Source organism: Dreissena polymorpha, chromosome 10, assembly GCF_020536995.1.
Source record: "Dreissena polymorpha isolate Duluth1 chromosome 10, UMN_Dpol_1.0, whole genome shotgun sequence".
Lineage (NCBI taxonomy): Eukaryota > Metazoa > Mollusca > Bivalvia > Myida > Dreissenidae > Dreissena > Dreissena polymorpha.
The window spans coordinates 37,209,097-37,233,529 of record NC_068364.1 but is presented as its reverse complement, the minus strand read 5'-3'; the positions used below and the strand labels follow the sequence as shown (position 1 = coordinate 37,233,529).

Genomic DNA, 24,433 nt, shown 5'->3' with positions numbered 1-24,433 from the left:
GTTACATAGCATGTGCAGCCAGGGACAACTCATTCTGTTTTTCCGTTTTCAGAAAGTTTCTTTTTAACAAAACTTGAGTTTAGGGGGAAAGTGTCTTCCATGATAAGCCAGTGCAAACTGCACAGGCTAATGAGGGATAAGACCTTGTGCACATGCATTTAGCTCCGCTTTCCCAGAACGAGGTTGATACAATGACAATTTTCATTTCTTGGTTCAGTATTAAACACATACTAGGGCATTTGGTAGAATCTTCATCAGACTTGTCTCTGCAGTCGGGTTCGTGATCGCAGAACCATTCGTTGGGAATACATTGCTCCTTATCCCCGCAGGAGGACTCTCCGGCTGGACAGGTTAAACCTGGAACATATCGGGAGGGGGCATAGTAGCACCTTTATTGTCCCTGATTTTGTTAGGATTGTTGTGATCATCATCATCATCATCATCATCATCATCAACCACCATCATCATCACATAATCATCATCATCATCACATCATCATCAGCAGCAGCAGCAGCAGCAGCATCACAGCCATCATCACAAAAAGCAAAATAATCGTCATCATCAACATCATAATCCTAATCATCATTACAACAATCATCACAAAAAGCAAAATAATCGCCGCCGTCGTCGTCATAATCATCATCATCATCATCATCATCATCATCATCATCATCATCATCATCATCATTATTATAACCTACCTTTACACATTTCTTCGTCCTCATCAGTTTTATCTGTACAGTCCTGCTCCCCGTCACACTTCCACGCCAGGGAGATACACTCAGTGACGTTTCTACACTGGAACTCCGACTGGTCTGTGCAGTTGTGAACAGCGTAATCTGAAATATTAGTGAAATGTTTATTCCATTGATAAAACTGTGACTCATCACTGCAGTTGTGGACAGCGTAATCTGAAATATTAGTGAAATGTTTATTCCATTGATAAAACTGTGACACATCACTGCAGTTGTGAACAGCGTAATCTGAAATATTAGTGAAATGTTTATTTCATTGATAAAACTGTGACTCATCACTGCAGTTGTGAACAGCGTAATCTGGTAAATGAGTGAAATGTTTATTTCATTGATAAAACTGCGACTCATCACTGCAGTTGTGAAACGCCTAATCTGAACAAGAGGGCGAAGATGGCCCTCGTTCGCTCACCTGAGAGGAGTCGGTTCATTCAATCTTTACCTAATGTCAAACTTGACCTAGATATTGACCAGACAAACATCCTGGTCAAGTTTCATTATTATTGAACCAAAACTCTGGCGTAGGGAGTGTTTTTGTTTTTGTAAGATTTGAAATGGTGACATATCATCAAACTTGACTGAGATCTTTCAGCAACTTTGATAAAGAATGCTTGAGAAATGTGAATGCTAGAGTGTTTACAAACCACATGTGGACGGACGGACAGCGGACAAAGACCAATTCTAAAACCTCACCTGGGCAATCAGGTGAGCTAAAAAGTGTTTCACCGATCTGAGCCATTTTCCAACTTGTCCAAGAAATCAATAAAACCAATGTATTGACTAAGTTTCACGATGATTAGGCAAAATATGTGACTTCCATAGTGTTCGATCACAAGGTTTCTCTCTATAGTCACATAAGGAAAACTGCCCCACCCCCCTGGCAGCCATGTTTATTTACCCATCAGGACCATTTGCAAACTCATCAGAGATATATATAAAACCAATCTTTTCACCAAGTTTCATGATGATTGGGCAAAAAATGTGACTTCTAGAGTGTTCACATGCTTTTTTTTACTATATAAATATAAGAAAACTGCATGCCCCCCCCCCCCCCCGGCAGACATTTTATTCAACTGATCGGAACCATTTTCCAACTCAACTCTTGTATCAAGGAAACAAATGTTCTGACCAAATTTCATGAAAATTGGGCAAAAAATGTGACTTCTAGAGTGTTCACATGTTTTCAATATATACATAAAGAGAAAAATGACCCGCCCACTGGCGGCCATGTTTTTTCATCGATCTGGACCATTTTCAAACTCGTCCATCATATCAATAAAACCAATGTTTAGATTAACTTTCATGATGATTGGGCCAAAATTGTGACTTCTAGAGTGTTTACAAGGTTTTTCTATAGCCATGTAAGGAAAACTGCCCCGCCCACTGGCGGCCATGTTTTTCAACGGACCGTAACCACTATCGAACTCAACCAACATATCATTAAGACCTAGTTTTTGACCCAGCATGACCCAGTTTCGAACTCGATCGAGATATCATTGGGACAAATCTTCTGACCAAGTTTCATGAAGATCGGACAATAAATGTGGCCTCTAGAGTGTTTACGAACAAATGTGGACGGGCGGACGATGGACGGACGACGGACAAACACCAGTCACAAAAGCTCCCCTGAGCAATCAGGTGAGCTAAAAAAACATCCAACAAGGAATAACAATTAACACATAAAAGATACACAAATCTACACTGTATTATTGTGAAAACAGTAATAATCAGAGGGGAGTAACTACTGTAAACTTAAATGCAATATTTAGAAGAGTTGTCTCGCATGTTACATGACCTTAATTCATGATTGTTTACAAGCCTTTTTACTATATAAATATAAGGAAAACTGCGCCTTCTCCCTGGCAACCATGTTTTTCAACGGACCGTAACCATTTTCAAACTTAACTCACGTATCTAGGAAACAAAAGTTCTGACACAATTTCATGAAAATTGGGCCAAAAATGTGACTTCTAGAGTGTTGACATGTTTTCACTATATATATTTAGAGAAAAGTGCCCCGCCCACTGGCGGTCATGTTTTTTCACCGATCTGGACCATTTTTGAACTTGTCCGAGAAATCAAGAAAACTAATGTTCTGACCAACTTTCATGATGATTGGGCAAAAATTGTGACTTCCAGAGTGTTTACAAGGTTTCTCTATAGCCAAATAAGAAAAACTGCCCCGCCCACTGGCAGCCATGTTTTTCAACAGACCGGAACCACCTTTGAACTCAACCAACATATCATTAAGACAAACATTTTACAAAGTAACATGAAGATTGGGCATGAAATGTGACTTCTACAGTGTTTACAAGTTTTTCCTTTTTTTGACCTAGTGACCTTGTTTTTGACCCGGCACGACCCAGGTTCAAACTCGACCGAGATTTTATTGGGACAATGCTTCTTATCAAGTTTCATGAAGATCGGACAATAAATGTGGCCTTTAGAGTGTTTACGAACAAATGATAACGGAAGGACGGACTCACGTACCACGGACAAAGACCGGTCACAAAAGCTCACCTGAGCAATCAGGTGAGCTAAAAAGGAGTGAAATGTTTATTCCATTAATTTCATAAAACTGAGACTCATCATTGCAGTTGTTATACGCGTAATCTGAAAAATGTTTATTCCATTGATAAAACTGTGACTCATCACTGCATTTATGAAACACTTAATATGAAAAATGAGCGAAATGTTTATTCCATTGATAAAACTGTGACTCATCACTGCAGTTGTGAAACGCCTTATCTGAAAAAGGAGTGAAATGTTAATTCCATTAATTTCATAAAACTGAGACTCATCATTGCAGTTGTTATACATGTAATCTGAAAAATCAGTGAAATGTTCATTCCATTGATAAAACTGACTCCTCATTACAGTTATGCAACGCGTTATCTGAAAAAACATATGAAATGTTCATTCCATTGAAAAAACTCTGAATCATAATTGCAGTTATGAAAAACGTAATCTGAAAAGGTTGAAATGTTTATTCCATTGATAAAACTGTGACTCATCATTGCAGTTGTGAAAGACATAATCTGAAAAATGAGTGAAATGTTTATTTCATTGATAAAACTGTGACTCATCATTGCAGTTGTGAAAGACATAATCTGAAAAATGAGTGAAATGTTTATTCCATTGATAAAACTGTGACTCATCATTGCAGTTGTGAAACACATAATCTGAAAAATGTGTGAAATGTTTATTTCATTGATAAAACTGTGACTCATCATTGCAGTTGTTATACATGTAATCTGAAAAATGAGCGAAACGTTTATTTCATTGATAAAACTGTTAATCATCATTTCAGTTATGAAACGTGTGATCTCAAAACAAGTGAAATGTTTTTCCATGGATAAAACTGTGACTAATCATAACAGTTATGAAACTCGTAATCTGAAAAAAGAGTGAAATCTTTATTCCATGGAGAAAACTGTGACTTATCACTGCAATTATCAAACAAGTAATCTGAAAAATGAGAGAAATCTTTATTCCATGGAAAAAACTGTGACTCATAACTGCAGTTGTGAAACAAGTAATCAGGAAAATGTGTGAAATGTTTATTTAATTGAGCTTCATTCCGGTTAATGCATGTAGGTAAAGTAATAATAATATTCTCTAGAAACAACAGTGAAAACAACGGTTAAGGACCATAACTCTGCAAATACTATTTCCACCTAAAGTCCCTATCTTAAAATGGAAAGTCACTTAAGGTTCTAAAGCACTGTGAGTTTGATTCAAATTTTTCTAACATATATAATTATTGGAGATTCACCCTTTGTTTGGTGAAGATCGGATGAGTTTTCAAAGTGAGGTTTAACAAGAATTTTTCCCAATAGCACCAAATGATACCCCATGAAGTTGATGGCCTGCCATAAAATGTAACATGATGTTATAGAATATTGTTGTTGAACAAGGGGCATAAATTTAGTGTGTTTTTTTGTAGAGCCAAAAGAATAGCAATCATGCATTTTTATATCACACGAAACCAGCCTGCAAATATAGATATTGCATGCTGCATAGTTTAAGAGGATGACCAACAATAAAAAGTTTGAGTCAAGAAACAGACATAAAGATGAACAAACAGATGTCCTTGATGATTCCAGTACACCATCTATTGTTTCATTAAAGGGGGTATACACATGACAAAGGGCAATGATCCTGTGTAACTAGGCAACCTGGGTTCAGCAAAGCATGTGAGCTTGGTTGGAGGTAACCGCACCAGACAGGCTGGTTTATTACGGGTATTCCGGCTCCCCACACAACAAAAGACCATGTTTAACCCATTTATGCCTAGTGGACTCTCCCATCCTTCTATATTGGATCAATTTATTTCCAAAATAAGGGATGTCTAGTATATTTATTTCTATATTAAGACTATTTCTTACAGAAATTCCTTTAATCAAACAGCGAAGACCCTGATGAGACGCCGCATCATGCAGCCTCTCATCTGGGTCTACACTGTTTTCCAAGGCTTTTTTTCTAGACACTAGGCGTAAATGGGTTAAATTGAAAATCTTTCACTTACAACTTATCAGCTAAAAATTTAAGCTTTAATTGAAACTTTATCAATTTTCAAGATTCAAGTGAGCTAATTAGTTCATAAGTCATTAACGAGTGCTTGAACACACTCTGTGTCCACACATAATGCAACCTTAGACGCAGATAAAGGTCAAAATACACATACACCCACACATACACAAATCTATGAAACTTCAACATACCACAAAGGGCCATTATTCTGTCAAACTTCAACATACAACTAAGGGCAAAAAATATGTGAAACTTAAAACATTTGACAAAGGCAAAAATTCTGTTAAACTTCAACATATGACAAAGGGCAATAATTCTGTGAAAGCTAAACATATGACAACTTCAATAATTCTGTGAAACTTAAACATACAAATAAGGGAAATATTTCTGTGACACTTCAACATAAGACAAAGGGCAATAATTCTGTGAAACTTAAACATATGACAAAGGCAATAACTCTGTGAAACTTCAATATACAACAAAGGTAAATAATTCAGTGACACGTCAAAATATGACAGAGGGCAATAATTCTTTTGACACTTCAGAATACTAGAAAGGGCAATAATTCTGTGAAACTACAACATACGACAAAGGACAAATATTCTTTGACTTCAACATACGACAAAGGGCAATAATTCTGTGACACTTCAACATATGACAAAGCCCAACAATTCTGTGACACTTCAACATATGACAAAGGGCAATAATTCTGTGACACTTCAACATATTACAAAGGGAAATAATTCTGTGACACTTCAACATAAGACAAAGGGAAATAACTCTGTAAAACTTTAACATATGACAAAGGCAATAACTCTGTGAAACTTCAACATACAACAAAGGGCAATAATTCTGTGAAACTACAACATACGGCGAAAGGCAATAATTCTTTGACACTTCAACATACAACAAAAGACAATAATTCTGTGAAACTTCCAACAAATGACAAAGGGCAATAATTCTGTGACACTTCACATACTGGAAAAGGCAATTATTCTGTCAAACTTTAACATACAACAAAGGTAAATAATTCTGTGACACGTCAAAATATGACAGAGGGCAATAATTCTTTGACACTTCAGAATACTAGAAAGGGCAATATTTCTGTAAAACTACAACATACGACAAAGGACAAATATTCTTTGACTTTAACATAGGACAAAGGACAATAATTCTGTCACACTTCAACATATGACAAAGCCCAACAATTCTGTGACACTTCAACATATGACAAAGGGCAATAATTCTGTGACACTTCAACATATTACAAAGGGCAATAATTCTGTGACACTTCAACATATGACAAATGGCAATAATTATGTGAAACTTCAACATTCTACAAAGGACAATAATTCTGTGAAACTTCAACATACAACAAAGGGCAATAACTCTGTGAAACTTCAACATATAACAAAGGACAATAATTCTGTGAAACTTCAACATATGACAAAAGGCAATAATTCTGTGAAACTTAAACATATGTGAAAGGGCAATTATTCTGTGAAACTACAACATACAACAAAGGCAATAACTCTGTGGCACTTCAACATACTAGAAAGGGCAATAATTCTGTGACACTACAACATATGACAAATGGTTTGATCCTGGGGTATAAAAATGACAAAGAGCTATAATTCTGTTAAACTTCAAACAATGACAAAAAGCTGCAATAATTCTGTGAAATTTCAACATACGACATATGGCAAGATCCTCATCAGAACCATCCACGCAGTCCATGAGTCCATCACATCGGAAGGCGTTCTGTATACACTGCATACCATCCTTGCATTGGAACATGTCCGTCTCAGCGCAGCCCCCATGGCAATTAAGCTGATGACAAACAAGAAAATTCATTGCATTGATATCACCCGAACAATACATTTTGATTATGGAAGGGTGCAAACCCCTCAATGTATGGTTGAATTCCTAACAAAATAAGTAATGTTTAATCAAAATCTGTAACATTTGACGTCAGTGTGTGACCAAGACTCTAGAGACCTGAGTCATACCTGTGTCGCTGCAGTTTCCATGGCAACACAGATGATGAAAAAACGAATAAACAAGAGACGTTAGTAAAACATGCATGCCTCCTGACTTGCAACAGGTGGTCCCAGTGATCTTCACCTTTGACACATTGACCTCAAACTTAAAAGGATTCTTCCTTTTCAACAGAGAAAACTGAACTAATGTGCATGATAATAAGTCAATGCATTTTCAAGATATTGCACAGAACTTATTTCCAGTTAACTTTCCACTTTGATCTTGACCTTTTACGTTTTGACCTAAAAACCATTCGGCATCCTTCTTTCCTCCATAGTAACCAGCATACCATTTTATATAGTCATAGGTCAAAAGGTTCTCTAGATATCATGAAGAAACAAATTTCTTGACGCAAGCTTGTGGGACCTTGACCTTTGACCTGGGACCTCAAAGTCAAAATGATTTCTATTTAGTCTCATGTGACCACTTTACCATTATCTGAATGATTGTATGCCAAGGAATTTCAAAATAAAGTGCCAAAACAAATTTCCTCTTACAAACCTCTGTGACATTAAACTTTGACTTAGTGACCTAAAAATGAAAAGGTGCTATGCAAGATTGTTAGTATATTAAACATGAATTTACTGTTACAAGCCCCTGTGACCTTGACATTTGACATGTTGATCTTAAAATCAGTAACAAAGTCACCATAAAATTGAGTTCTACCTTTGTAGGTAAAAGCATTCTCCAGCTATTATTGGGAAACAAATAGTCTATGGACCGACCTACTAACTGAGAGACAGGTGCTTAACACTATATCCCCACTTCATTAAAAAGGGAACGGCACAACAAAATACTAAACCTTATGCTATATTGGTATTTTGAGTGTTTTTATTATAAATTTTGAAAAGTCTTATGCTACTTAGTTTAGACCTAGCTATTTTAGCTTCATTGCATAGAAAGCCTCAGGCTAATTTGAAACGCTCTAGAGTCTGTTTCCTTGGCCTTGAACCAGTACTTGGTGTCTTTAGGGGAGATCTTAAGAACGCTCCCACAGTGGGGATTGAACCTATGACCTCCCGGTCGCTAGGCAACACCACATGCATTACACTACGGCGACCAAGTATGCAATATGACCCAACAAATGAGATTGATACAAATATTTCATTAATTAAAGACCTTTTTCAGCATATTATTAACTTTTGAGGGCTGGAAATTAAGCCTTTAAAATTTGAATCTAGTAAAAAAGGTCTTTAATTAAATGTAATCTTCTAAGCGACCATAACTGCTTCAAATACGTATCTAATGGGTAAAGGGTAATATAAATATGCTTCAAAAATCACAAAGTATTTCATTTGAGGTAAACAAAAAATCGAATTCACCTCATCAGAATCATCATAGTCTGCGCACTTTTTCGTATCCTCCTCCTCACATATAGAGCAATCAATGTGCTTATCGCACCTCTGAGTGAGCAACACGCACTTCCCCGTTATCTTGCACTGAAAAAATTTAGGACACAATATGCTAAATAATTTTCTTTTCTTATATTCTTGAATCGCAGTATTAGTTTGTATGACTGTAAAATGTATGTTTTCAGAAAAAAAATGTTATGGAAAAAATATAATGATTCATAATTCAATGTCAAAGCGACAACTGTACGCATAAAAAAGCAAAATCTTGCACATACAGACTCCCAATAACAATGCCTTTCCTGAAAAAGCATTCTCTACTGAATTAAATAAAACAGCAATAAAAAAGGTAATTTGCACGAAGGAACTTGACACAAAACAAAAATGACCCTTTATGCACCTTTTTTTTCCAGTCGTTTTCAAGTTGAATGTAATTAGTTTCAGCCCAATGTTTTACTGTAGTCCCTAACTTTATCATATTTCAGAAATTAAGTAGTGATCAATTATGCTTTCACTATTAATGTCTCAAAAAGATTAAGCCAGGACAACTTTCTCAAGTGTAAAACATGCAATTGAGTAAAATATGTTGATTTATTTAGAGAGCACAGCCCTATGTGACTCAGTTAATTAGTGTAATGTAACCTGAAAGGTGTCCGGCGTGCACTCGTTGTACTTGCAGTAGACGCCTTCGTCGTCATACGAGGGGCAGTCGATTTTAGAGTCACACCACCAGGACTGCGGGATGCATTGTTTGGTCCCCGTGCAGAAGGACTGGTTGTCCAGGCAGACGGCTAGAATTTAAAAACATTCAATATAGCAGAGGGCTTGAGTGAAACAGAAACTCAATGGGACAGACCGCTGGAATTTAAAACAGAAATTCAATGGGGAAGACAGCTGGTATAAAACAGATATTCTATGTGGATGAGGGCTGGAGTTAAACAAAAATTTCATTTAGAAGAGGGCTGGAATTAAACAGATATTTTATGGGGAAGAGGGGTGGAAATAAACAGAAATTCAATGGGACAGACCGCTGGAATTAAACAGAAGTTCAATAGAGCCACTGTGAAAACTGGGCTTAATGCAGTGTTCGACACTAACTAATCGGGATAAGGAGTCCTTTTTGCGGGTCATAACAAAGTTCAATCCATGAAACAGAAATGTAAAATTTTACCTTCATGTTTATTTTCAGATCAAAGTTCTAAGTGACTGATGTTCAATATTTGTTATATAACATTGCAAAAATATTTACCGCATTTCAATATTATTTATATTTAATTAGCTTCATTATTGTTAGTTTTCAACATAAACTATTTTCTATTATGCATCATGATCGCTTGTTTATCCTCCACATTAGGGTTAAAAACCATTATCGAAGCATTCTGTTTTGTTAGTGTCATAGTTTATAGATCACAGCCCTATATTACTCATTGTTTTATATATATTCTCCATAATATTTCCCAGAACGTGGAAAAGGGGATCGGCAATATAATTCAAATTTTATTTCAATTTCATCATTGGGTTCTTACACCATGAAAACAAAACATTAATTAACCCTTAGCATTCTGGGAAATGGGTGGTCTGCTAAAATGTCGTCTGCTTAATTTCTAAAATTAGCATTTTCTTCAATTTTTTTCTAAGAATACTATCAGAATAGCAAACAGTTTGGATCCTGATGAGACGCCACGTTCTGTGGCGTCTCATCTGGATCCAAACTGTTTGCAAAGGCCTTTAAAATTCGGTTCCAGCACTGAAAGGGTTAAAAAAAACACAATACGGCTCAGATTGATATTCAAGAGCGCAACCGCGCACTTGGCAAGTTGCATGCCGATCATCATCAGTCATTGAGACTTTACAACACTTCCACTCACGAAAGATTAAAACATATCTTACCACGTGCTAAAGTGTCCAATTGTCACAGATGCATTATTTAGCATGAGGTTGCGCGGAAAGTAGTCAAAATCTTTAGTCTTTACTGAGATATCAAGTCTGAATTTGTTACCGTCGTGTCAATATTGACATTCAGAAGTGTGAATCAGATTATAAATATAATTATGCTCATTTGAGAATACAACAATACATGTATAGCTGTGCGTTATGATTTCAATTATAATTTGCATTTGCTGAAATGTTTTACGTGTCAAAAAATGTTTAGAAAATAGTATGCAGAAAAAAACAAAATTTCCAAGAAGATTACACTCGGTTTCCAAATCAGTCGATTTTATCGTACACCGTGGAAACTGATTAGTGTGGTTCGTATGACAAAGCCTAAAACTGCAATGAACCACTGAAATCATCGATTGATAGTGGCACGGGTTATTCACGCTCAACTGATTCACATTCCCTCCCATCTTCAGTAATATGGGGCCAAAAACGTATACATGTATTGTGTAAACAATTTCGGGTATTGTGATTTTTTTTAAATCATTTTATACAGACTGTTTGGCAAAAAAAATTAAAGCTAGCGAAAACATCAAAAAGGCTATGATCAGGTTGATTCGGACTTTCATAGTTTGCATGTTCCCCTATTACTACACGGACTGACAGCGACAGGGAAACAAAATATATTTCGGATTGTTTTGTTTTTGTCCATGTGTTCCAGCAGAATGATAAGTGACATATTTTCTGGATGCCCAAAAGTTGGGACATTCTTATCTTGCGAAACGAATAAGGAGATTAAATGATTTTTTGTAATACAAAGATGATTTCAAAGGAGTCTAACGGACTCCCCTGACACAAAAACAAGGAGTCCGAGGCTCCCGGACTCCCATTAGTGTCGAACGCTGTAATGTATGTAAGTAAAGTGTCATCCCAAATTAGCCTGTGCAGTCCCCACAGGCTTATCAGGTGTGAAACGTTCTGCCTTAACTGGATTTGTGCCAAGAAGAGACCTTTAAATTAAAATACCATAAAATACCATATAAGTGGAAAGTGTCATCCCTGATTATTAAACCTGTTCTTTGATACATTTTGCATATTCCCATATTCTCCTCTAACCACATACAAAGTTTCATCTACCAAGTCCAAGTACTTTTTGAGTAATCATAGGAGGCAGATTCGGATGGACACAAGTTAACACCGACACACTCACCCAGTGAACACTCGGATGAAATTGTAGAACAGGCCGAATCATGGCATTCTGTAACATTTGCTCTGCATTTCTCGATTTCTACAAAATAGAAAAGATAAGCTAGTACAATACACGTTTTCTATCTATGACCTTATTTCTGCAGAGACATATTAGAAGTTGAATACTGTACAATCATTATTATCTGTGGGACATAAATTTGTGTTGATTTCGTGGGTTGACAATCCGAGAATTTAACAAAGATCGGAAAATGAACATGACAATTCCCTATCTTTTTTTTTCAAAAAACAGAAATAGATCTACTCAAATTTACATGTCCATGAAAGTCATTTTGGGGAAAAAACGCAGAATTTCATGCCAATAATTACAAATGATTTAACAGATTCCACAGTGTTATACAGTACATGTAAACTAAAAGATTAACTTTTATAAAATAAACCAAGAGTACCATATAAACTAGTTGCACAAATGAAAGCCAAGAAAATGTTTGAGAAAACAAACAAAGACTAGTAAAAAACAAATCAAATTAGAGATAACGTGATCAGAAAAGAGAAAATTTGATAAGGAAGCTCAACAGACCTTGACATTTGTTATCCACTAAACTATATCCAGCTGTGCAGACACATTGTGCGCTCAGCATTTCATCTTTGTTGGTCAGAAGGCACAAGCTGTTGTTACTGCAATTGGCCGAAGGGCAGGGGTCAGTTACTGAAATGTAGAGAAGTATTGATCACGGGCAAGTTACTGAAATGTAAAGAAATATTGATCACGGGCCGGTTACTGAAATGTAGACAAATACATGCATAATATATAATAGAACAAAAATCCTGCACATGAAATAATCTCTAATCAATACAAGAGATGTGTTTGTCAGAAACACAATGCCCTCTATTGCGCCACTTTGAAGCAATATATTTGACCTTTGACCTTAAAGGATGATCTTGACCTTAACCTTTCACCACTCAAAATGTGCAGCTCCATGAGATACACATGCATGCCAAATATCAAGTTGCTATCATCAATATTGCAAAAGTTATCGCAAAACTTTAACCAAGGTTAAAGTTTTGGGACAGAATGACAAAGTGACAGAATGACAGACAGACAGACAGGCCAAAAACGATATACCCCCGATCATTCGATCTGGGGGCATAAAAAAGAAATAATCTCCTAATTAGTATCCAATATAAATATCTCAATACCTACTACACAAGCCTGTTGCACAGCCTTCATAACATGAAGCTGTCTGGGCCTAGTAGCTTTCTGAGTAAATTTAATTTCTAAAACAATAATCAACAAGATGCGTTTGTGAAACACAATGTCCCCCTATATGATGTTTGACCTTGAAGGATGACCTTGACCTTGTGAAGGATGACCTTGACATTGACCTTTCACCACTCAAAATGTGCAGCTCCATGAGATACACATGCATGCCAAATATCAAGTTGCTATGTTCAATATTGCAAAAGAATTCATAAAATAAGCGATTTGGGCCACATATATTTGACCTCTGACCTTGAAGGATGACCTTGACCTTGACCTTTCACCACTCAAAATGTGCAGATCCATGAGATGCACATGCATGCCAAATATCAAGTTGCTATCTTCAATATTGCAAAAGTATTTATAAAATAAGCGATTTGGGCCACATATATTTGACCTCTGACCTTGAAGGATGACCTTGACCTTGAGCTTTCACCACTCAAAATCTGCAGCTCCAACAGATACACATGCATGCCAAATATCAAGTTGCTATCTTCAATATTGCAAAAGTATTCATAAAATTAGCGATTTTGGCCACATATATTTGACCTCTGACCTTGAAGGATGACCTTGACCTTGACCTTTCACCACTCAAAATGTGCAGCTTCATGAGATACATATGCATGCCAATTATGAAGTTGCTATCTTCAATATAGCAAAAGTTATTGCAAAATGTTAAAGTTGGCGCAAACAGACAGACAGACCAACGGACCAACAGACAGGGCAAAAACAATATATCCCCCACTACTATAGTGGGGGGCATAATAAAAATTCCGGATATCAATAATCTCTAAACCCCAGACATTAATCTCTAAACCCGTACCATATGGTTGCTTCACTGGGTGCATGACATGTATATTCTGGGATGAGTAACTTTGTGAGCAAAACTTAATCTCTAAAACAATAAACAGTAATAATCTCCAAACTCCAGATATCAGTTTCAAAACCCTTAACATAAGGCTGCTACACCGCATGCACATATAGCTTAATCTAAGAAAATACACAGTTATAATATCAAATCTCTAGATATTAATCCGGAAACTATTACCATAAAGATATTTCACCGGGTGTACATAAATCTCTAATAAGATAATAAACATTAATACCGTATACGTCCTTATTGACGCTCATCCCCTAATAGGCGCGCAAGCCGTCTTATCTGGGGTTCATCGGAATTTATCGGAACCATAAGATAAGATTTATGTAGCCCGTAATCCATTAAAGAGTGGCAAATAACATCTGAAAATATCGTTTTTGCGGCCATTTGTTTGCAACATGGTGACACTGCAAATATGCTACCGTGTGAGTATACTACGTAGGTTACAAACCAACAATAATAATAATTATTGTCGTCAGCACAGTGAGTGATAAATCATAGAGATATAGACTCGATTTATTTGTTCTTTCATTACAGACAAACAAATGATATTGGTCTAAGACCAGCGCTATCATAGTCTGTACTGTAGTGCGTAGTATCAAAACATGGTGATCCTGATCGCTTACGATAATTATGCATTTGATTTAAAAATAAAACGGAACGAGTACTGTTTCTGTTAGGCAATTATCACATACATTGTTCATTATTCATTATATATTTTGTTGATATATAATGTATATTCCTCGAGGACTGCGTGTAACTCTGGTGCTAGGCAGCAGTGAAAGGACGCTGTCATGGGTGGCATGTGCGCTTTATGCCGATAACGCCAACTGTATGGTATTAAGCGTTCGGGTGTATTGTTTGTCACACTATAAATACTTATCAACAAGACGCAGTGAAGGCGCGATATACCGGGTCAAACTGAATTTAATGGTGACCGTCTCTTAATGGGGAAATATTGTCCATGAAAAATAAAATGGGATCCACGTCCGATTTGTGTTTTAATTGGAAATCGCGATGTAGCGAGTCTGCAGCAGACTATGTCATACAATTGGATTCAACTAGAGCTTTGTCACAGACGTGACGTATACCCCCACATGCCGCATTGACACAGGCTATTTTGCATGCTGTCTTTACAAAACAAGAGAATCTTATTTATGGCAATTTTTTTAAGAATTATTATGCCATTATCATTTCGTCACCTTAGCGCAAAACAGTGATAAGTGACATTTTTTTCAAAAATGACTTTTTTGCATAAAATGATCTAAAATGATGTCATACATGTCCTAAATAAATATCAGAATGGTATTCCAGTTTAATTGGTACTTTTTAAGAAAATATCATACTGTATTATTTACACACATAGTTCTGTTCGGTGCAGTAAGTAAATAAGTGCACTTGTCTACTTACTGCACCAATGTTATTTTCATTTAAACTGCTTGGCATTGTGCGAGAAAGTCACAAGTGCACTTGTTCACTTTTTGCACCAAAATAAGATTGATTTCCAGCAAAGTTATTTGGTGTAATATAGTGATAAGTGTAATATATCAAGGCCAAATGATGATATCATAGCTAGAAACTATGCATTGAATCCCAGTTAAAGGGACATTAACACATAGAAAAATGTTGGAAAATTAAAACAAAGCAATTGAACCATAAACTTTATTAAAATCAACTTGAACACCAAACTGTACATAAAATAACAACGGGGTCACCTAGAAATATCCAATTTTCATAATATTTGCATAATCATTGACACACTGATATTCTAATGTCAGGTACGTTATATTCATTTTAACACATCAATACATATAAATCACTTCGCACAGATTCAATTATTATTTATCATTATATTTGGTAGTTTGTGCTAAACAGATACCAGGCTGTTATTTCATTTTTTGTTAATCATTTGAATTTTTGTCGTCATTTTTTAAAATTTACTTGACAAGTTTTAAAAAGGGGTGTTTGTTAAATCATGCTGTTCATTTAAAGGATTATATAAATGACATTTGAACAACGTTGGTTTAAAAATCAAATTCAAACATACATTTTTACGAAAACATCATTAATATTTTCTTACAAGGAAAAATTAATATCTCAGCCAAAATCAAGTATGTTAACAACCTTTGTATTTTTAACGTACCTGACCATCAAACTTTCATAACGTACAATTCAAAGAATCTTTATAAGCATGCCTAATTCGTTTCATTGATACAAAAATGATAAAAATCTAATGACTTAACTTGAAAAATCTTGAAATACACATGTACACGGAAAAACATAGATTTAAAGAACTCTTAAAGTCCAACAGATAAAGCGTTGTATCATGCAACGCGAAACAATATTTTGGGAAACAACGAGGATTGCTTATATAGCTATAAAATACATCCGCTCAAAACATGAGCGTGGATGGTCGAGTGGTCTAGGTGGGAAGCTCTTATTCCAGGACTCCAGGGGTCAGTGGTTCGAGCCCTGTTGAGGTTTACTTTTTTTCCCTTTTTTAAAATGTATTCTTGTTTTTTTACAGGAGATTTTTAGTTCAAATGTTTAAATTAATCAATATAAAGCATTTAAAGCATTTAATGACAAGCTTCAATACATGCCAAAATCTGTTGGACAAACCCTTTAACGTGCTTGACAAGTCTATTTTGTTCCTATAGACAACATGCAATTACAACTAAGTCAACTACGTTTACATTTTCAAATAACAAACATTATGATTAAAACGTTCACATTTAATAAACACAACCATTTATGAGTTCAACAGTAGTTTATATGCTGTTATACATACTTCTTAGAACTATTTTCGAGTCAATGTACGTGACACTTTTTGTCAAAACAATCAATTTTCACAAAACAAACTACATAAACTGCCTTTTGCTTTTGCTACAAGCAATTGGCTATTGAAAGTGGTGTCAAAAAACGTGTAATGGGCATCTTCAAGTTTGGACTGCCAGGTGGCTCTTGGATTTCACGTACAAACTGTTCGAATTCAACATCTTGTACGTCTTCTCTTAACGGCCACTTTAACAAATCTCCTTTCCCATTAGTTTCGTCTATGAAACTATCGCCTCCTGTTTATCATCATCAACCTTGAGAAGTTCCCTTGGGTAGACCATATCATCCAAATTTAAAAGATAGTATGCGATATCATCCAAATTTACAAGATAGTATGCGTCTTCAGTGCTCCAGCTAGGATTTGAAAAGGGAAGGGGGGGGGGGGCTTTTTGTCAAAAGGGCACTTTCAAGTGCGCTTGGGTCTCTGGAATGCTTCCTGTTGCTGCTGCATGTTCATTTATATGTTTTTAATAATTGTTAGAATATATTATTCCCATTATTATTAAACCATTCAATGTCTACAATGAGGAATAAATTAATAACAATGTAATAAGAGATTCATTACCGGTAATTATCATAATTTAATGTAAAAAAAAAATATATATAAAAAATTAAAGGGCAGGGGAGGGGGGCCCCTAAGAAGGGCAGGGCGGAGGTTCGGAGGGGCAGGGCAGGGCACAAATTCAATTTAGACCTAGCTGGAGCACTGATCTTTGACTGGTTTGATCAATGGGGATTCATTTTTATCTGAGACTTTGGGCAACACATTTTCATCTGCGATATGTGAAGTGCCATTTCTGTCTGCGCACATTTCAGGTATGTTTAGCTTCAGATCTGTACTTATTTCTGTTTTCATCGATATTTCCTTCATGATCTATAAACTTCCGTTTAAGTGAACATTCACATAGGTTGGCTTCGTTACTTACATGTACATTGTGTTTTTCTGGTACAGTGTATATTTTCCAGTGTCCACAGTATTCGCCTTTTGAACAGGCTTCACAGTAACATGAGACCTTTGCGGTATATAACTGATTGTGTGCAGCAAATAATGCATGCAACTTTATGGTTCCCGAAACAGAATTCGGGTTTTTCATCTCAAGTTCTTTGGCTGTGGTTTCATACTCAGTTCCATTATAAAACACAGTCATACTCAATGCTTTCATGTAAGGGACTAGTTTTTTTTCAAGATCGTGACCACCACTGTGGAATTATGGTTTGTGACATCAGAAACAAAAATCAAATTCTTGTGTTTCAGCTCATCTTCTTCTTTATAGTAAGCAACTACCGGATGCAGTGTAAATCCTGTGCTGTTCCAATAAGCGCTTTAAAATTCGTCGGCGCTGCTGCATGTAAAATTTTCTGCAAAATCCATATGGATACATATTTCATTTCTTGGCAAGTTGGCTTTTAGATTTCTTATGGCAGTATATTGCGTCTTCAGCCTAGAAACATGCTGTAATAAATCTCGGAACTGCAGTTGTGTATGTTTGATTATTCTCTTCTTTTGTGTTCTTGGATGTAACTTTTTTCGTTTTCTTCTTCCCCTCTACTTCTACGCGTTTCAACTCCTCAAACTCGACTTCTGTGTCATCCTGTATTTTATTGGTTAGCAGATCAGTCATGTCCTGTTCAGATACTTTCTTGCTAACCGTTTCTGGGTTTGGTGAAATATCAATTCCTACAGAGTGAATGCTTTTAAATTTCATAGCGTAATTTTTATGTTTGCTGCATGAACACGTTTTGCAGGTTATCGGCTTTGTCAAAAGTATATAGTCGGGATGCAGGGTTTTCAGCACAGAACTTGTGTCGCTCCATGAAGTTGATCACCTCCCTTTTTATTCTTTCTCTTTCCAGGACTTTTCTTCTCTTTGGAATAGCCATCAATGCCTTTGCAGTGGCCCGTCTTAGTACTTTTCTCGAAAGCCCTGTTTCTTTACTTAGCGAGGAAATACATTTGTACCTCTTAAGGATATTGCCGCTCACAATATTTGCAATTGCCTTGCCTGAAAGGACTTTCAGGCCTGGTTACAAGCAGACCATTCCTCAGGCTAAATATAACAGTCTAGTGATGCATTCTACAAAGATTTGCCCTGTGAGCGATAACCAAAGTGTTACTGTTGTTTTTACTCTTGGCTACAATAATGATCAAATTTATGCTGGATAATTTTTCCTGTAGTATTTTGCAAGATATCATGGTATTTTGCAACAAAATTTAAGAAGAAAACTTGAACTTTTATCTACTTAAAGTTAAAATGTGCAACAAAATGCTCCAGCTTTATTAAAAGTGTATGTGGGCTTATCAGAAGCCTTTTTTATATATCAATACTTAAGTAATGGGAGAGTGACAAAAAAATTCAAGATGATAGTACTGTCAACTTCAGCCAAGGTGAAGCCATGAAATTGTAATGATTCTTCAATATAGAAGAAAAAGCCATGTAGTAAAAGATGTCTACTGTTTGTCTCATTGGTTAAACTTTTTGTCATTCAAATTTGACAAATTGTATTTAACTCACATTAAATAATATTAGACGAAGTATACTGTATCAATGTATAGTGATGTTGTCATACTCCTCAATTTGTGTCTGTTCCAATGAAATTATTTTTCTGAAGTTTACAAATTAAATTTTAATGCTCGTTGTTACAAATATAATTATGTTAAATTAAATACCAGTGTAATATTATTGTTTAAAGTTGATATATATAAATTATCAAACAATACATGTGTTTTTTCATTAATATGCAAGATGTTTCTTTAAAAATGAAAAAATATTCATTTCATCTTAAAAAGATTCATAATGCTATGCATGGCAGAACCCCAGTGCTCATAATTTTGCTTCCTACATCAAAATTGGTGTAAACATTATTTTGTTTTCAATATCCTTAAACATTTTATTCTTAATTTTACAAGAAATTCAGTAATTGTTTGATTTTAAACCATAATATCTTACCTTATTCAGTTATTGCACAAAGAAAGTCTAGTGCAATATAGTAATAAGTGCACTTGTTACAGTATCACACTAAAAATATTTCAGTGTCAAATGAAGTTATGTGCAAATTCATCAAATATAATATTACTTGGTAGCAATATACTGAAATACATTTTATCTAATATATTTTTAGTTTAAAAACTGTATAAAAATGTTAACAATGTTAAAATCAAACCTCAATCTTTTATAACAATCAGTTTTTTTACTCTCCTGTAAAATTTTGAAATATGGACTTATCACTGTTTTACACTAAGGTGACGATTTATAGCAATTTTGACTCTTGAACTCTTCAATTCTTCCACATGACACGCCGTGCAATGACTGTGACAAAATTAATGTACAGAGTCATTTTAAAATCTCACCATAAATGACAAAGTGATGGCCCGCATTTGACCTTTAAACTCCAAGTATGACCTTGACATTGGAGATATCAATGTACTTTTTTCACATGACACACCATCCCATGATGGTAAACAAATGTACCAAGTCATTTTAAAATCTAACGATAAATGATATAGTTATGGTCCGGACAAACTTTCGGTTTAACACACACTAAGTGACCCCGTGACCTAGTTTTTGACCTGGCATGACCCATATTCAAACTTGACCTAGACATTATCTAGATACAACTTGTGACCAAGTTTGGTGAAGATCGGATGAAATTTCGGGACAGACCGACAGACCGACCGTCAAAGTGACTCCTATATAGCCCCATTACCAGTAATGGGGGTATACAAATTTTGTGAGCGGCAGGTAATGAAAATGTTACACTGTTCAAATATGAGGAATAGGTAAAAATGGTTAGAATTTAACGCGCAGGGGTCTTGAAAAACGCATGCAGTGCGTGTCAATAAGGACATATACGGTAATCGCAAATGTCCATAATTAGCCACATTGGTGCACAAAATAAACATGTAACATTGAAATAAGAAGGCACATGGTACCTTTTTGCACCAATGGGACGATATATTCATCTTTAAACCTGTGTTTCACTGGTTGCACAACATTTATAAGTCTGGGCCTAGTAAAACTGTATCTATTAAATAATAGACACATAATCTCCAAACTAGTGATGTTAATAATCTTTAAACTCCTGATAAAAATTATCTCAAACTTCCAGATATTAATAATCTCTAAACTCCAGATATGAATAATCTCTTAACTCCAGATATTAATAATCTCTAAACTCCGGCAATAAATAATCTCTAAACGCCTGACAATAATCTCTAACCCATTACCGTACGGCTGTTTCACCGGGTGAACAACATGTATCTGTCCGGGCCTAGCTGCATCCTGAGTGAGGATCTGGGCGTGTTCACCCTGGTCGTAGCGATGAAGCTTCAGGATCTGGTTCTCATGGCGATCACTTAGGTACAGGTAGTTCTCAAATAGGGACATACTGAAGATTGACTCAACCTGGGGTTTGATGAAAAAATAACAAATGACAGCCTTGTTCTGGGAAAATGGTATTTAATGCATGTGGAGAAGCATTGTCCTATTTAATGCATGTGGAGAAGCGTTGTCCCAGATAAATCTGTGAAAATGGTATTTAATGCATGTGGAAAAGTGTTGTCCCAGATAAGTCTGCAAAAATGGTATTTAATGCATGTGGAGAAGTGTTGTCCAAGATAAGTCTGGGAAAATGGTATTTAATGCATGTGGAGAAGCCTTGTCCCAAATAAGTCTGGGAAAATGGTATTTAATGCATGTAGATAAGCCTTGTCCCAAATAAGTCTGTGAAAATGGTATTTAATGCATGTGGAGAAGCCTTGTCCCAAATAAGTCTGTGAAAATGGTATTTAATGCATGTGGAGAAGCCTTGTCCCAAATAAGTCTGTGAAAATGGTATTTAATGCATGTGGAGAAGCCTTGTCCCAAATAAGTCTGTGAAAATGGTATTTAATGCATGTGGAGAAGCCTTGTCCCAAATAAGTCTGTGAAAATGGTATTTAATGCATGTGGAGAAACCTTGTCCCAGATGGTATTTAATGCATGTGGAGAAGCGTTGTCCCAGATAAGTCTGTGCAGTTTGGACTGGCTTACACTGCAACTCCAATATATCGCGGTTGAAGGGGTCCAAAGATCGCGACCGTGATATATCCGGTGCGCGATATAAATTGTAAGGTTATGTATGCATGTATATGTATGCATTAGCATCGTTATGCAATCTCAAAACACGCTATTTACCTACCTTATTCAATTATGTGTTATATCCATATGTTATTCATTGGTATAACACAAAACATTATTCCTTGTGAGTATTTTTAAATGCATATAATTAAATTTGTAATCCGAAAAACATTGCTGAGTTGTATTGTTCAAGAAAGCATGCACAAATTAGACCCATGTACAAAATGACGTCATTCATTCTCATGAAAAGCATGCAAAGCATGGGTTTTAACAGTAGTGCATTTTGACAAACTGAGGGATATTTTCCTCTCAATTAAAAGCAAGTAGTTTACACTGTATCTAACGCACACAGACTGTTGAGATAGGTCAGTATTTACTTGTGACATTTACAGTTATAAATGTGTACACCATCATGTGTGCACTGGTGCGTTTCGGCAGTTCAAAGCAAATTCAATACAGAATGGTAACACCCGAAATGACCTGTGATGTTTGACAAGAGGGGCTATTGTTTATCGCAGTACACAGGTGTTAAAGTGATGTACAATGTAAGCAAACAATCTGGTCAAAACTGGATTATGAATGTTGGATTAAAGTTGGTGAAAAAAAGGAAAAATACTAGCTTGAAACGGATTTTAATTCATCAAATTCTCAGATTAAAACATTTTATTTGGTGATTATGCTCGTCAGATTTTTGGGAGCCATAGCCGATTCGCGATATATTGGACAACGCGATATAACGGACCGTGATATATTGGAGTTGCAGTGTATCAGGGACATTTTCCACCTAGACTGGATTTTTGTTGAGAAAACAAAACAAAAAACTGTAAAGGAAAAATTCCATAAAAGATAAAATGAAGTCCGGTACAACACTTTACCAACATGCATTAAACCCCTTTATTCCAGAGCAAGGTTCACTCAATATTTTAAAGCAATTAAGAATTTATTAAAGTCATTCAAGTTGCTATAGACATGCTTAAAATGCATTCAACCTTTAAGAGTTTGTTGAAAAGAGAATGGCCGAAGTATCATTTTATGACATTTGCTAGTTGTAATAACATGTAATTCAGGCAGTAGAGCAGCTCCGCTAATCTTTGAAGAGTGGAGATAAAATCCACACATCTGTTTGTTTTTGTCGTTAAAATTCATTCCACATCTGCAAAAGGTTTGGCTGTATGTAAAAAAAATAATAATAAAAAAAATACAGCTGAAACGCAAATGGTGGCAATAAAAACAGGAACTATTGTCACTGAAACCTGTTCCCACTTTTGGTCCAATGATGCTCGATTGGTCATTGTCTGCTCGGGTACTACTTAAATGTACCCCAGGTACTCTTAAGCATACTTAAATGTACCCCGGGTACGGAAAATATACCAACACGTACCCAGTCAATATAGACTGTACCCAAGTTTTATTCTCGCTAAAAATATTAAGTCATTACACGCACTACGGAATACGAAACAGAATTCACTTCGAAAACAACCTGCCTGAACATCCTTTTTGTAGTATGAGTTTCGATAATATAGAGATCATTGTACAAAATTTTTGAATTATTTGGGGGAAAAAAGCTGACAATTAACAATATTGCATAAGAATTACCAGGTACGTTTAAGTATATTTACCGTACCCAGGGTACATTTAAGTATACTTAAGACTACCCAAGGTACATTTAAGTAGTACCTGAGCCGACAAATTACCAATCCAGCCCCAATGGCAACAACTCTGCAAGATTTGTCATCGCAATTGAAATTAAGCCATTTTATGATGTTTTGTAATACAAACAGAAACTCTTTCACTAAAACCAGTTTTGTTTTTTCAATATTTTGGGAATGGGGCCTGGTTCCTTTAGATTGGGAGTTAGGCGGGACCTTCGATAGGGAATTTGTCGGTCCCATTTTGGTAAAACATATACTATTCTCCATTGGAAATAGGGCAGAAAACGGCCCGGAATTAAAACGAAAAAAAAAACCACTGCAAAACATGTTCCCACCTTTAGACCAAGGGAAATAACTCTGCGAGACTTGTCATCTCCCTTGAAATCAACCCTCTCTATCACATTGAGCTCCATATCAGACCAGTAAAGGTGCCTGTTGGCATGGTCGATCGTCAGTCCGATGGGTTTGGCGAGTTTTGTCGTGACGATGAGTTTCGGTGATGTTCCGTCCATGTTGATACGCACAATACGACTGTTGTTCCAGTGTTCGTTCCAGTCTGAGTAAAACAGGAACCTGCGGTGAAAAGTTGTGAGCCTATTCAATAATAAATTTAACAATATAGTAAGTAAATTAGCTGAGTGTATATTAAAGCCTTCGATACCACTGCAGTTTTTTTTTCGTTCCAATTTGGATGCTGTAGAGGGACCCATCCCCAATTTAAAAAAGTGTATATTCTTCCCAAATGGGACCTAAAAATTCCCAATTGAAAGTTTCCAATTTTTTTTATAAAAAATGATAAGTCTAAACATGTCAATTATCTCCAAAACCAGTTTAGTCTTAGAAAATATAATACTGTAATTGCCTATTATTATAAATTTTAAAATATCTGTAAGCATAAAATCAACAACATTAATTTCCCAATTGTAGTAA

The 24,433-nt window shown here is 35.8% G+C and overlaps 1 protein-coding gene across 1 annotated transcript in view; it reads right to left on the bottom strand.

The window, feature by feature from the left end:
• The window catches only part of LOC127849051 (low-density lipoprotein receptor-related protein 2-like), a 121,898-nt gene that overhangs the window by 15,037 nt on the left and 82,428 nt on the right, over positions 1-24,433 (bottom strand). The window contains exons 11-19 of the mRNA XM_052381773.1: positions 23,839-24,076; positions 20,960-21,137; positions 12,339-12,467; positions 11,763-11,840; positions 9,317-9,465; positions 8,648-8,764; positions 6,980-7,115; positions 702-839; positions 232-357 (exon numbers count right to left, since the gene is read on the bottom strand). Coding sequence (XP_052237733.1) covers positions 232-357; positions 702-839; positions 6,980-7,115; positions 8,648-8,764; positions 9,317-9,465; positions 11,763-11,840; positions 12,339-12,467; positions 20,960-21,137; positions 23,839-24,076 — 1,289 coding nt within the window. The remainder of the gene's footprint in view (positions 1-231; positions 358-701; positions 840-6,979; positions 7,116-8,647; positions 8,765-9,316; positions 9,466-11,762; positions 11,841-12,338; positions 12,468-20,959; positions 21,138-23,838; positions 24,077-24,433) is intronic.